Below are 15,074 nucleotides of genomic sequence, written 5' to 3' on the forward strand. Positions count from 1 at the left end.
CCAAATATACTATTCTGTGAATCTCTGATTTGGGTAAGAAGGCAAGGGCTTAGAGAAGTGCGGGTTCCTCTCTCTGGATGACCCCAAAAAGAGGCTGGAGAGCGACCTGCGGAGGATGGTCTGGATGGTGACGCTGCTTGGAGAGAATGGGGCTGGACTCCAGACCCACGGGATCAGTGGTTTCATGGCGAAAGAACACACATCTCCTCCTCCTCCTCCCAGTCAGTTTGGGTTGTGTGCTGAGGGGCTAATCATCTTCAGACCACGCAGGAATAAACCACCAAAGCACCCCCAACAGATGGTCATGCCGTCTCTGCTTACAAACCTCCAAAGGAGACTCTTCTGGACTCCCGATAGGAGCAGACTCCACTACTGAACAACTCTTACCTTCAGGAAATGCTTTCTGTTGTGTAGGTGAGGCCTGCACAACTAGTCAGTGTTAATGAGTGATGGAAGGAAAGGAGAAGCAGAGGAAAACACACACACAACACCCCTGCTAGACAGGCAGGTGAATTCAGTCCTCTCACGGCCTCCTCCAGCTATACAATGGGACAGACTGTCTCATAGGCAAGGAGTGGATTCCAACCCCCAAAACACTGCAGAGTCCTGGTCACAGTTTCACAGCCTCTGGCCTTGTAAACTAGTTCGTCTCTTTGAATAAACACTCTTGAGTTCTGACTTTCATCCAAAGTCCTTGGAGGTTTTATTCTTGATTTATTCACTACTTATAACTATTTACAGTCTTCTCTTAATATACAAAGATACACAATAAGAATGAGTAAGGGCTGTTGGAGAGTGGCCTAGGCTGCCTCAGAGTGTCGTGGAGTGTCCTTCTCTGGAGGCTTCTCTGCAGAGGCTATCTATCGGGAGTGCTTTGATTGTGCCTTCCTGCATGGCAGGGGCAGGACGGGGTGGCCCTTGGGGGTCTCTTCCGGCTCTAGGGTCCTAGGAGTCCATTCCAGGAGGAGGCAACACGGGGTCTCATGGATACGCCTTTCCTCTCCGTCCACCTCTCATCCTGACCACGGCCAACCCTTTTGGGATCCAACATTTCCTTCCTGCCGAGGGAGAAGCCCTTCCTTCTTTCCTCCAAGTGAAACATACCCAGCTGTCTCTCTCCGCCCTTCTCTACATCCCGTCTCTGGAGATATTCTGACCTGTCAATATCCGTCTTGAATTGTGGGACCGAGACCTGGAGACAGGGTCATTCCAGGTGAGTCTGACCAAAGCGGAAGAAAGGAGGCCGTGACTTCCTTGGATATAGACAGAATCCTCCTATCGGGACAGCCTGGAATCACATTGGCTTTTATAGCTGCTACATCATAATCTGTTTTTAAAAATAATTTCTGTTCAAAGACAAGAAAGAAAAACAAATGCATATTTATACAAATTACAAATACATTTATTATTATTATTTTTTTAAAAAATCGTACATCCTTTTACAGCAGCCACATTATATTCAGTACAATCTACAATACATTAACATTTGGCATCTACTGTTATTTTCACGCTTATACAGATTTCTTACCCTCACCACCGTGTTCCCTCCCCCAAGTCACTTTTTTTATTTATCATCTGTCCAAAATTCCTTTTCATTCCCTCTTGAGGAGGTAATTTTCCCTCTTTCTTTGTGAATCCTCTTCCAATACATTTTCTCCAGACATCATCACAACCACTTTGTTTCTAAATCCCTCTCCACGTCAACCTATCATTTCTTCCCAGTTTCCATACTTCCTTATACCATTCTTCTATCTCTATATTTATTTCCCTTTTCCAATTCCTTGCTATAAGCTGTCTTGCAATTGTTAATGCGTTTGTTATCGCATCTTTGTCCTCTTTTTCCAACTGTTTATTATTATATAATGAGAATAAAGCCATGCTAAGACTTCTTTCTATTTGAATGTTCATTGTGTCTTCTATCTCTCTTAATACTTTTCCCCAGAAATTATTTACATATTGACACTGCCACCACATATGTATGTATGTTCCCGATTCTTGGCATCCTCTCCAGCAATTGTTTGAGTAGTTTTTATTTATATTTCCTATTCTTATGGGTGTGAGGTACCATTTCCATATCAACTAAATAATAATTTTCTTTAACACATATGGATATATTTTTCAAGTGTCTTTGTCCCCATAATTGTAACCCCTCTGTTTCATTGATTTTCATTCCTATATCTTCTTTCCAAATCTTCTTGAAGGTGTTATTCTTTACTTTTCCTTTGTTTTTTTTTCAATTAATATTTGAGAAATTTTACTGGATATTCCTTTCAAATTTTTATGTTCCTAATCTTTTCTTTCTTCATTCCAACCTTTGGCCAATCCCCTATTTAATCTAAGTTTTTCCCCTTAATTTTTTATCCATCATATATATATTTTATTTTTTGTAAATGTCTTTTCCATTATAATTGGGGTTATTATTGAGCCATCTGTTATTAACTTTCTCCTGTATTTGTTCCATATTTCTAATGCATTACTCAACATTGGGTTCCCAGTTTACCTTATTTTTTTTCTCATAAACTATTTTAAAACCTATTCCGAATTTCTTCTTCCACTTTTCCTGAATCCATTATTAACTATTCTACATCCTCCTTTTCATCATTCCTTGTATAACCAATCCCAGTCTGTTTGCTTTATAATATTTTTTCATATGAGGAAGCGCTAATCCTTCTTCTTTTTGAGATCTGTTCTGTAACTTGTTTCGTCAATTTCTTTGACTGCCATTACAGTATTTATCATTTGTCCAAATGAGTCTCCTTTGGGGTGGAGAAAGGTGGGGTAGAAATGTTGCAAAGAAATAATGTATTCAACTCTTCTTCTGTAATCTGAAATGGCATTATAAATATAAGGTATATGTAAGTATAAAGTTTATCCTCAGAAGCATTTTCATTTTTAGTATTGCTGTCTTTCCAAACCAAGATAGATGTGTATTAATTTTTTCGAACTATTTTCCTCAATGCTACTACATTTGCCTCTTCTATTTCTTTTAAGTCCTTTGTTATACTTACACCCAGGTATTTTAATTTGTTCTTGATTCTAATTCCCGTATAGCTCTGTTCTATAAAGTCTTTTTCTTCTTTCTTTGTATAATATAAACCCACTGTTTTCCCAAATATCTTTCAATGATCCCCTCTCCTATCCATTTGACCTACCCAGATATTTAATCAATAACAATGTGTCATCAGCAAATAAGCTCACCTTCTGCTTTTCCTTTATTCCTACACCTTCTACATTCTTACCTTTTTGGATGGCGTTTGCACATAATTCTATCACCATAGCAAATAAAATGGTTCTAATCATCCTTTTATTCTACTTCCCATTCCAAATTAATTCATAATCTCACTTATTATCTGCCATGCTACACAATCAAAGCATTAAATATATCTAATGCTAGTATCCCCACTTTTAACTTCCTCTCTTGAGACACACATATTTTGTTTACTACTCTTCCTATCAAACGTGACATTTGTCTTCCTTTTACAAACCCAGATTGATATTTTCATATATACTTGTACATGCATTTATTCATTCTTCTCTCAGCCTTCTCTTCTGCAGGCTAAACATGCCCAGCTCTTTAAGCCGCTCCCCATAGGGCTTGTTCTTCAGACCCTTGATCATTTTAGTCGCCCTCCTCTGGACACCTTCCAGCTTTTCAACATCTCCTTTCAATTGCAGTGCCCAGAATTAGACACAGTGTGATTCCAGGTAAAGTGGTCTGACCAAGGCAGAATAGAGGGGTGCCATGACTTCCCTGGATCTAGACACTCTGCCCCTATTTATGCAGGCCAAAATCCCATAAGGAGGAGGGAGCAAGCTTGTTGTCTGCTGCTCTGCAAACTAGGATGCAGAATAATGGCTTCAAACTACAGGAAAGGGGATTCCACCTGAACATAAGGAAGAAGTTCCTCACTGTGAGAGCAGTTCAGCTGTGGAACCTTCTTTGGAGGCTTTTAAGCAGAGGCTGGATGGCCATCTGTCCGGGGTGCTTTGAATGGAATTTCCTGCTTCTTGGCAGGGGGTTGGACTAGATGTCCCATGAGGTCTCTTCCAACTCTATGGTTATATGATTTTGTGATTTCTTCCCCTTCCACTTCCTGTTCATGTCTCTTTTGAGTCATAGTCGTTAGAAGTTCTTTGGACAACCATTCTGCTTCTTGGCACTTGTCCTATTTATGTGGCTTCTCTCCTGTGTGAATCTTTTGATGGGTATGAAGATTCGAACTGTTACTATAGTTCTTTCCACATTCCATGCATTTATGTGGCTTCTCCCTTGTGTGAGTCTTTTGATGGATACGCAGATGTCCACTCTGACTGAAGCTGTTTCCACATTCCATGCATTTATGTGGCTTCTCCCCTGTGTGAGTCCTTTGATGGGTGCGTAGATCTCCACTCTGAATGAAGCTCTTTCCACATTCCACGCATTTATGTGGCTTCTCCCCTGTGTGGATCCTTTGATGGGTGCGTAGATCTCCACTCTGAATGAAGCTCTTTCCACATTCCACGCATTTATGTGGCTTCTCCCCTGTGTGGATCCTTTGATGGGTGCGTAGATCTCCACTCTGACAGAAGCTCTTTCCACATTCCATGCATTTATGTGGCTTCTCTCCTGTGTGTATCCTTTGATGGATACGCAGATGTCCACTCTTACTGAATCTCTTTCCACATTCCATGCATGTATGTGGCTTCTCCCCTGTGTGAGTCCTTTGATGGATACGCAGATGTCCACTCTCACTGAATCTCTTTCCACATTCCCTGCATGTATGTGGCTTCTCTCCTGTGTGAATCCTTTGATGGGAACGTAGATAGTCACTCCGACTGAAGCTCTTTCCACATTCCACGCATTTATGTGGCTTCTCCCCTGTGTGGATCCTTTGATGGGTGCGTAGATCTCCACTCTGAATGAAGCTCTTTCCACATTCCACGCATTTATGTGGCTTCTCCCCTGTGTGGATCCTTTGATGGGTGCGTAGATCTCCACTCTGACTGAAGCTCTTTCCACATTCCATGCATTTATGTGGCTTCTCTCCTGTGTGTATCCTTTGATGGGTGCGTAGATTTCCACTCTCACTGAAGCTCTTTCCACATTCCATGCATGTATGTGGCTTCTCCCCTGTGTGAGTCCTTTGATGGATACGCAGATGTCCACTCTCACTGAATCTCTTTCCACATTCCCTGCATGTATGTGGCTTCTCTCCTGTGTGAATCCTTTGATGGGAACGTAGATAGTCACTCCGACTGAAGCTCTTTCCACATTCCATGCATTTATATGGCTTCTCCCCTGTGTGAGTCCTTTGATGGGTGCGTAGATTTCCACTCTTACTGAAGCTCTTTCCACATTCCATGCATGTATGTGGCTTCTCCCTTGTGTGGGTCCTCTGATGGGTGTGTAGATGTCCACTCTGACTGAAGCTCTTTCCACATTCCACACATTTATATGGCTTCTCTCCTGTGTGAGTTCGTTGATGTTTAGCAAGAGAACTTCTCTCAATGAAACATTTCCCACAGTCCTTACAATTATGTCGTTTCTCCCCTGTGTGTGATTTTGACAATGAATTTTCCATTTTTTAACATTTATTATTCTAATATTATGCCTGAAGTTCACAGATATGGATTCCTGAATAGGACATTTCCTCTTCCCAGTCTCTGTATTGCTGTAGCCTTATTTTCTCTTTACCAACCCCTCTTTTTACAGCACAATCCTCCCTTTCCTTACATTCAAAGGTATGTAGCTTGAAAAATAATTTCTCCAATTTATTTCTTGTTCTTGTTAATCCTGCGTACTTTCATTTCAGACGTAAGACAAAGGGCAATGTTTTCTTCATAAGGTTCATTTAGAGGTTACCTGGGAGACGAATGAGAAGAAAATCTTATCAGGAGCAGAGTACAGAAAGATCTCATTGAACATGAAGAACAATAGCCTAGTGCTGTAGCAATCACAGGGGAAGAGGGGAGAAAGACTGGCCCAACTGGTAAGAGCCCGTTGCCTCCTGAGAAGCACTTTAACACTTGCCCAACAAAGAACAATCCCTGCAAAGGGGATAGCGGCCTAAGATCCTGTGTCTAATCCAACCTTGGTAAAGGAAGGCCTCTAATAATGTGGTCAACACAGAAAGGGGCTAAGGTTGCAAAGCATTTCCTACCTAGATCCCGCTTCTTCACATCTCCACTCAAAACCTGAGTGGCCATCTGTATGGACAGACTATCCCAAGTGATCAGTCTTGGGAGAAAAATACTTCCTCCAACTTGGGGGAGAGATATTTTCCTGATCCTCTCTTTCCCTGCAGCGTGATCCCTGCCCCACGTTTCTAAAGCAAGGCGCCTGGAGACACTGAGAGCACATTAGGCCACAAAGTTCCTTGACATACTGCATTCTTACAAAACCTATACCACAAAGGTATGTAACTTCAGCCAGAGCCAAGGCACTCAGACTAGCAGCAGTACATGAGAGAAGGCGGTATAGAGGAGACAGATGGATAGACCCCCAGGGTGAGTGGGAATCCTGCTGCCCTCCAGATCCTTCTGCACTCCAACAGCACCCTTGGGTGGGAGACATGATTCCTGCCCAGTTCTGCTCAGTTCAGTCCATTTTAGAAAGGACATTGGCAAACTGCAGCGGATTCATAGAAAGGCAACAAGGACAGGAAGACATTACATTGTAAATGAAGGAAAAATAAAGGCAAAAGTTTGCTTTTGCACAGGAGACAATGTTGTGGCTCGAACTAAAATTATGTGCTAAAGATGATGCTTCTGACCGTCATCTGGGTAGTACCAGGTATAGCTTGTGCCACCAGATGACTGCAACTAGGCCGACCACCTGCTCCCTCGATCCGTGTCCCTCCTGGCTAGTAAGATCTTGCCTGGAGGGATTACGTGAACCTCTGTTGAATATAATAAATAGCTCCCTTGAGCAAGGAGTTTTTCCAGAGGGTTTAAAAGAGGCGATGGTATCTCCGCTGCTGAAGAAACCAGACTGGGATCGTTCGGTTCCCGCTAGCTACCGCCCAGTCTCGAATCTTCCGTTTCTGGGCAAGGTGGTTGAGAGGGCAGCAGCGGAACAGTTGCAGCAGTTCCTCCATCGCACAGCTGGACTTGATCCCTTCCAGTCCGGCTTCCGTAGGGGGCACGGGACGGAGACTGTGCTAGTTGCCATCACAGATCAGCTTCGCTGCCAAAGGGATCAAGGCGGATCAGCGCTGCTTGTGTTATTGGATCTCACAGCAGCATTTGATACGGTCGATCACAATCTATTGACCCACTGCCTAGCCATGACGGGGGTTAGGGGGATACCCCTTAAATGGGTGTCCTCCTTCCTCCAGAATCAGGGACAGCGGGTGGTGAGGGGAGGGATGGTTTCCACGTGGTCTCCACTAACTTGTGGGGTCCCACAGGGGGCTATTCTCTCTCCTCTATTATTTAACATCTATATGCGACCGCTTGCCCGACTGGTGCGGAGCTTTGGGCTCGAGTGCCACCAGTACGCTGATGACACTCAGCTCATTCTGAGGATGGAGGGCCGGTCGGACTCCGTACCCAATAGTTTCCATCAGTGCCTTGAGGCCGTTACTGGATGGTTGCGTGCCAGCAGGTTGAGGGTGAATCCAGCGAAGATGGAGATCCTTTGGCTGGGCCGTCCGGGTGGGGGGGAGATGCAGCTGCCTACCCTGGATGGCGAGACACTGCGTCCGTCATCTTCTGTAAAAAGTCTTGGGGTTTTATTGGACCTTCTGCTCACAATGGAGGCCCAGGTCTCTGCTGTGAGCAGATCTGCGTTTTTCCATCTACGTCAGGCTAGGCGACTGGCTCCCTACCTTTCTAGGAACGACCTGGCTACGGTGATCCAGGCGACGGTCACCTTGAGGCTCGGCTACTGTAACGCCCTCTACATTGGCCTTCCTCTGTCAGTGATCCGGAAACTGAAGCTGGTGCAAAATGCGGCAGCTCGTCTTCTCGCCGGGGTGCCGGCGAGGTGGCGTATCACCCCAATTCTACAACAGCTGCACTGGCTACCGATTGAGTACCGGACTACTTTCAAGATACTGGTACTAACCTTTAAGGCCTTACATGGTTTGGGGCCGGCGTACCTGAGGGCCCGCTTATCCCACCACCAACCCCAGATATTACTTCGGTCCAAAGACCAAAATTTGCTTGAAGTCCCTAACATACGGACTTATCATTTGTCTTCTACTAGGCAGAGAGCCTTCTCGATTGTAGCCTTGCTCTTCCGACAAGCATCCAATGGGTGAAAAACTCGGGGCTATGTCTGTTTTTATTGTTGTTTTTATTGTTGTTATTGTTAATTTAAAGCTAAGTGTATTGGTTTAATCTATTTCTGTAAACCGCTCCGAGCCAAATTAACCAGAGAATTTGTTGATCACATTCACAAGGACTGCCAAAGGGGTTCCTAAGACCATCAGAAATATGTGTTTCTGATGGTCTTTGACAACACCTCTGACATCCCCCTCGTGACCTACCCAGGGGTCCCGACCCCCTGGTTGAGAAACATTGATTTACACTGTTACCCTATTGCATATGAAATCTGTTATAATATAAATAATAATAATAAACTTTATTTTTATATCCCGCCCCATCTCCCCAAAGGGACCCGGGGTGGCTTACAACAGGGACAAGCCCGAAAACAACAACACAAGACATTTGACCAAAAACATTCCAACGATTCACAAAATAAATAATAAATACATTAAAATCCAAGCAATAAAATCATAGAATTAAAAACAAACCAGCGGGGACAGGTTTCATAAAGTGCTGTGTCATGGAAATGAGTGATAAAGTGCCGTATGCCCTTAAAACAGAGAGAAGCATTCTAATGCCAGCTGTATTGGGCCTGTTCATTCAAACGCGCTCTGGAACATCCATGTTTTTAATTCCCGGCGGAAAATGGGCAGGGAAGGAGCTAACCTGATCTCCTTAGGGAGAGAGTTCCAGAGCCGGGGGGCCACTGCCGAGAAGGCCCTCTCCTTCCCTCGTCCCCACCAGCCGCATTTGAGACAAAGGCGGGAGCGAGAGGAGTCTTTGTCTCAAATGTGGCTGGTGGGGACGAGGGAGAGAGAGGGCCTTCTCGGCAGTGCCCCCCCCCCCCCCCGGCTCTGGAACTCTCTCCCTAAGGAGATCAGGTTACCGCCTTCACTGCCCATTTTCCGCCGGGAATTAAAAACTTGGATGTTCCAGAGCGCGTTTGAATGAATAGGCCCAATAGAGCTGTCATCAGAATACTTCTTTATGTTTTAAAAGCATATGGCACTTTATCGCTGTTACTTATTTCCATGATACAGCACTTTATGAAACCTGTCCCCGCTGGTTTGCTTTTAATTACTCTGAATTTTATCTGCTTGGATTTTAATGTATTGTCCATATTTTATTTTGTGTATCGTTGGAATGTTTTAAGTTTCTGTCAAATATGTTGTGTTGTTGTTTCGGGCTTGTTCCTGTTGTGAGCCACGCCGAGTCCCTTCGGGGAGATGGGGCAGGATATAAAAATAAAGTTGTTTTTTATTATTATTATTATTATTATTATTATTATTATTATTATTATTATTATTATAGCTGGAACAAGAGAAGCCTCCAATTAAGTTGGGAGATACCACAGAAGAGATCTGGGGCCAGAAGAAGAGGCCAAACCAAATCTCTTCAAAAAGAGCTGGAATATACAAGGAGACACAGGTTGTTCAGACCTCTGAAGCAAATGCTGAATGCCGCACAGGAAACAAAGGCCAAGAAAGAGACCACAATGCCTTTAAACAAGAATGAGCGAGATTATATTCTTGAATGGTGAAAGCAGGACGTAGTGAAAGCAGATATTAAAGAAAGGAGAAGTCCAAAAAACGATGAGTAGTTGGAACTAAAAACGCTGATCGGAAGATAAAAAAAGAAAAAATGGGCTGAACAAGAGATCAAGAAGAATGAGATTTTAAAATGTGGTGCTTTAACAGACGATTGTTTTATATCTGTTTTAAATAGTATGGACAAACCCCTCATGTAAGAGACATTAGTTCATAGAAAGGCTGTGTAGCGGGAAAGGGGGGTGAAGGATAATGGTATCTATTAATTCGTATACGTATAACACTAACTTACTAACAAACAGATTTGACTAATAATCTCCTAAAATTCATTTGGTAATAAATACAACGATACCACAGTTTTCTTTAAAAAGGAGCAAGATGCCAGGAACAATCAAGAAGAACTTATGCCATTTCCTAATGGATTCCATCACAAAAACATGGGAAAAGTTTCTCAAACCCAAAAACTTGGTTTCTGCGGGAGGGACATCCTGCTGTAGCACATTTTGCTCCGATTTTTCAATAAATTCCTCATCACCAGGTCTCAATCAATTCAACTCTCACTCCTTTGTGGCAGCCACAAAACCAAGTTTTCGGAGTAGAGCAACTCCTTTCCAAGTAAGGAATGCACAATAAAACAGGAAACGATACTTTCAAACCAGGAGCAGAACATTTTTCAAATTTTGTTATATTGTCATTTACCTTGTGTCACTTGTTACATCGTGTCATATTTTAACGTGTTAATTGGAATTGGAATGTGTTCAGTCTATTTCAATTTTAAATAGCCACAGCTCACCTGCCCACCAAGCAGGACGAAAGCAGAAATGTGAGTAGATAAATAGGTACTGCTTTCAGTGGGGAGGTAATAAAGATGCCCTTAAGGACACTGATCAGGAAGAAGCTCCTCAACATGGAAGATGAAGTGACAGCCCCCCCCTCCCCCCATGTCCAGTGTTGAGCACAGCCTCCAAGATGCCGAAAATAAGATGGGAAAAGTTGTTTTTACCTGTGTCTGCGTTGTGTGTCCTTGTTAATTGTAGAATCAGGCACTGAATGTTTGCCGTATGCGTGTTCTGTAAGCCGCTCTGAGTCCCCTTCGGGGCGAGAAGGGCGGGGTATAAATACTGAAAAGAAAAGACAAGCAATTGAACCAAGATCAAATACAAGAAGATGACCGAAGAAGAAAGGCAGGACTACTAGATTTAAAAATAATGGACAATAATATAGAAGACAGATCAACTTTTGGGGGGATTCTTTTTAGTAGTTTAAGCAATGGATGTCAAGATAAGAGAGATTAAAAACTGGGAGTAATGCAGTAACACGTGGAGTATTTGAGAAAGTACGAAGCAGTGATCCAAGGCGGATTTATCCTTACGGACTCGTTTGCTCAGGGCTGATGGTTTTGTTCTGGTCCAGCCTGGTCTGCAACTTTATTAATAGGAATTTTGCACAAAGCTTTCCAATTACCGATAGAAGGCTAATTGGCCAGTAATTGGAAGGATCGGGAGGGTCACCTTTTTTGTAGATTGGAACTATAATGGCAAATTGCCAGTGGTTTGGTAGGATGCCCGTGTTGTTAATGATGGTGAAGACTGCCACCAAGAAGAGAGTCCACCACTCAGGATCCGATGTCAAAATCTCCGGGATAATTAACTCCGATCCAAGTACTTTTCCATTTTTTAGACCAACGATCAGGTCTGCTCCTTCACTACTGAAACAGGGGGCCAGTCGGTCAATTCAGGAGAATCTATCGCTTTTTTTTCGTGTCAGGAGCAACCCGAGTTGCTTCCGGAGTGAGAGAATTGGCCGTCTGCAAGGACGTTGCCCAGGGGACATTGTCCGGATGTTCTGCTGTTTTACCATCCTTGTGGGAGGGAGGCTTCTCTCATCTCCCCGCATGGAGCTGGAGCTGAGAGAGGGAGCTCACCCGCACTCTCCCCGGGTGGGATTCGAACCTGGCAGCCTTCAGGTCAGCAGCCCAACCTTCAAGCCCGGAGGCTTTTATCCCCTAGGCCACTGGAGGCTCCAAAATCTACCCCTGAGCTCTGGGTTTCTAACTCATCCGCCCGAAAGAGGTTGGAAAAAATGACTATATCCGTTTGAGGGAGAGACTTATTTATTTATTTACTTACTATATTTATATGCCGCTCTTCTCACCTCGAAGGGGACTCAGAGCGGCTTACAATTCAAATGTACATACAATATATTATTAGCATAGCACAATATAAGCCATTAAATTACTATATTGTACTATATAATTTCATGGTAATATTATTAGTAATATTACATTTAATATATAATATATAATTAATATTATATTATTAATTAGTATAATATTGTATTGCATTATAATATTATTATCAATATTACAAGTACGTACAATATATTGTATATTTATAAATTATTGTGTATTATATATATATATGTATATAAAATTAGCACAGCATGTTGCTATGGCACAGGAGACAAGATGGAACTGCCTCCCTGGCTCTTCCCGTTGCTCTAAATTTACATCATGATCCAACATTCTGGATTATCCAATGCATTTTTGTCGTCAATGTTTTCAATACATCGTGATATTTTGGTGCTAAATTCGTAAATACAGTAATTACTACATAGCATTACTGCGTATTGAACTACTTTTTCTGTCAAATTTGTTGTCTAACATGATGTTTTGGTGCTTCATTTGTAAAATCATAACCTCATTTGATGTTTAATAGGCTTTTCCTTAGTGCCTCCTTATTATCCAACATATTCGCTTATCCAACATTCTGCCGGCCCGTTTCTGTTGGATAAGTGAGACTCTGCTGTATATCCGTTTGAGGGAGAGATGTATTGACATCATTGAGGGCGGCTGACAACAAGGGCACCATCTGACGCCTTGAATGCCTATAAAAACAAAGCCACATTGAATTGAAGACTGAGGGTGAAGGTTGGGCTTGAACTGCTCTGTCCATTGGCCAAGAACCAAAACTGCTCGTGGTTGTTTGTTGGGATATTTATACCCCGCTTGATCTCCCCAAAAGGGACTCAAAGCAGCTTGGCATGAAAGCCTCAGGATACCATTGAAAATGCGTAACAAGACAAACATGAAAACAGCCTTCTTCAGGGGCAGCCCCAACAAGAGCGCGTCAGTCTTCTGGAGGGGGGGGAGAGAGAGAGGACGCATGCGCAGAGGAGAGAGCAGGCCGCAGAGTCTCTGGATAGACAGACAGACAGACAGACAGACAGACAGACAGAGAGGCCGCTCCCTCCCAAAGGCCGAGAAGAAGGAAGGAAGGAAGGAAGGAAGGAAGGAAGGAAGGAAGGCCGGCCTGAGGGCAGAGGGGGAGCCCCCCATCCCTCCCCCCACTCACCTCCTCTCTCTCTCTCTCTCTCTCCTTCCTTCCTTCCTTCTGACAGGAAAGAGCGCCGCCCGGCCCCTCCCCCCCAGTCTTCCCGCCTCTCGCTGCACTTCCGCCCTCAAGAAACATGGCGGCCGCGGGCAGGAGACCCACAGAGGGGCGGGGCCCGAGAGAAGCGGAGAGGCAGGCGGACAGACACGCCCCTTCTTTCATTTCCTCTCAACGCCCAGCGTCCGCCAATGAGAATCCGCCTTCCTCTCAGAGCGGCGTCATCGGTCTCCGGGCAGGAACGCCCCCGCCCCGCCCCCCCCTCCGTCCTTCTGCCGTTAACGGTCACTCCAGGAATCGGCCAATGGGAATGGGCCTCGTCTCGCCGCGTCATCCGTCTCCAGGCAGACTCGCCCGCGCCTTCCCGCCTCTGGGCCGGACTCTCCTGGCCCGCTCCTCATGGCAGGCAGGCTGCTGAAGCGGAGAAGAGGGGGCCAGGCCAAGGAGCGGGAGGCGCCTCTGCGTGGACGGGTCGTGTCGGGGAAGCAGCCTCCTCTCTCCGCCTCCGCTCGGCGAGGTTTCCCGGCTTCCTAAAGTGTCGCTTGAGAACCTGAAGTGTAGGTCTGACGGGACTGGCAGTTTCCTCTTCCCTCATTATAACGACTGCCATATACAGTAGAGTCTCACTTATCCAACACTCGCTGGATAAAAAGTCCCCAAACTTTTTAAACAGAGGGCCAGTTCACGGTCCCTCAGACCGTTGGAGGGCCAGACTATAGTTTTTTCAAAAAAACTATGAACAAATTCCCATGCACACTGCTCATATCTTATTTTGAAGTAAAAAAAACGCGAAAAAAAGCCTCAATGATAATAATAATAATAATAATAATAATAATAATAATAATAATAATAATAAAGAGGGTTGGAAGAGAGCCCTTGGGCCATTTAGTCCAACCCCCTTCTGCCTTTGTGCAGCAAAAGCACAAGCAAAGCACCAGTGACAGATGGCCACCCAGCCTCAATGTTGTTAATAATACTAATAATAATACTAATAATAATAAATCACATAGTCCTAACTGCTTGGGAAGTGTTCAACTTGTGATTTTGTGATACGAAATCCAGCATATATATCTCATTTGCTGTGTTATACTGTGTTCTTCTGTCAATAGTAATAATAATAATAAGGAAAAAGGGTTGGAAAAGACCCCTTGGGCCATTTAGTCCAACCGCCTTCTGCCTTTGTGCACCAAAAGCACAAGCAAAGCACCCCTGACAGATGGCCACCCAGCCTCAATGTTGTTAATAATAATAATAATAATAATAATAATAATAATAATAATAATAATAATAAAAAGAAGAAGAAGAAGAAATCCAGCATATCTATCTTGTTTGCTGTGTCATAATAAAATACATCACATAATAATAATAAATTGCACAGTCCTAACTGTTTGGGAAGTGTTCAACTTGTGATTTTGTGATACAAAATCCAGCATATATATCTCATTTGCTGTGTCCTTCTGTCAATAATAATAATAATAATAATAAAGAGGGTTGGAAGAGGCCCCTTGGGCCATTTAGTCCAATCCCCTTCTGCCTTTGTGCACCAAAAGCACTAGAAAAGCACCCCTTAATAATTAATTAAATAATAATTAAAATACCATTATAAACAAACAAACCTTTGGAAGGCGCGCACCAGACGCAAGTGTCTTCCTCGGTGGAGGAGGAGGAGGGAGCCGCCACCATGGGGGCCGCATAAATGGCTTCGAAGGGCCGCATGTGGCCCCCGGGCCTTAGTTTGGGGACCCCTGCAGTAGAGTCTCACTTATCCAACACTCGCTTATCCAACGGATTTTCTGGACCAATCACAGTCTGGCTTCAGGCCTGGAGACGGCTCTGGTCGCCTTGGTGGGTGACCTCCGCAGGGAGCTGGACAGGGGAGTGTGACCCT

At 44.0% G+C, this 15,074-nt stretch overlaps 1 protein-coding gene across 2 annotated transcripts in view; it reads right to left on the reverse strand.

Annotated features, from left to right (window-relative positions):
• Window positions 1-13,175, reverse strand: part of LOC107983708 (zinc finger protein 665-like) — a 97,584-nt gene extending 84,409 nt beyond the window's left edge. Inside the window, exons 1-3 of one of the 2 annotated variants that reach the window (XM_062972779.1) lie at window positions 13,151-13,175; window positions 10,801-10,918; window positions 1,381-5,842 (exon numbers count right to left, since the gene is read on the reverse strand). In XM_062972779.1, the coding sequence (XP_062828849.1) occupies window positions 4,167-5,561 (1,395 nt within the window). In that variant the 5' untranslated portion in view covers window positions 5,562-5,842; window positions 10,801-10,918; window positions 13,151-13,175 and the 3' untranslated portion in view covers window positions 1,381-4,166. Of the gene's footprint in view, window positions 1-1,380; window positions 7,344-10,800; window positions 10,919-13,150 lie in introns of those variants that run through there. The other variant, XM_062972784.1, reaches the window with a different exon arrangement.
• Window positions 13,176-15,074: the final 1,899 nt, after the last annotated feature.

Source organism: Anolis carolinensis, chromosome 2 (assembly GCF_035594765.1).
Source record: "Anolis carolinensis isolate JA03-04 chromosome 2, rAnoCar3.1.pri, whole genome shotgun sequence".
In the NCBI taxonomy this organism is placed as follows: domain Eukaryota; kingdom Metazoa; phylum Chordata; class Lepidosauria; order Squamata; family Dactyloidae; genus Anolis; species Anolis carolinensis.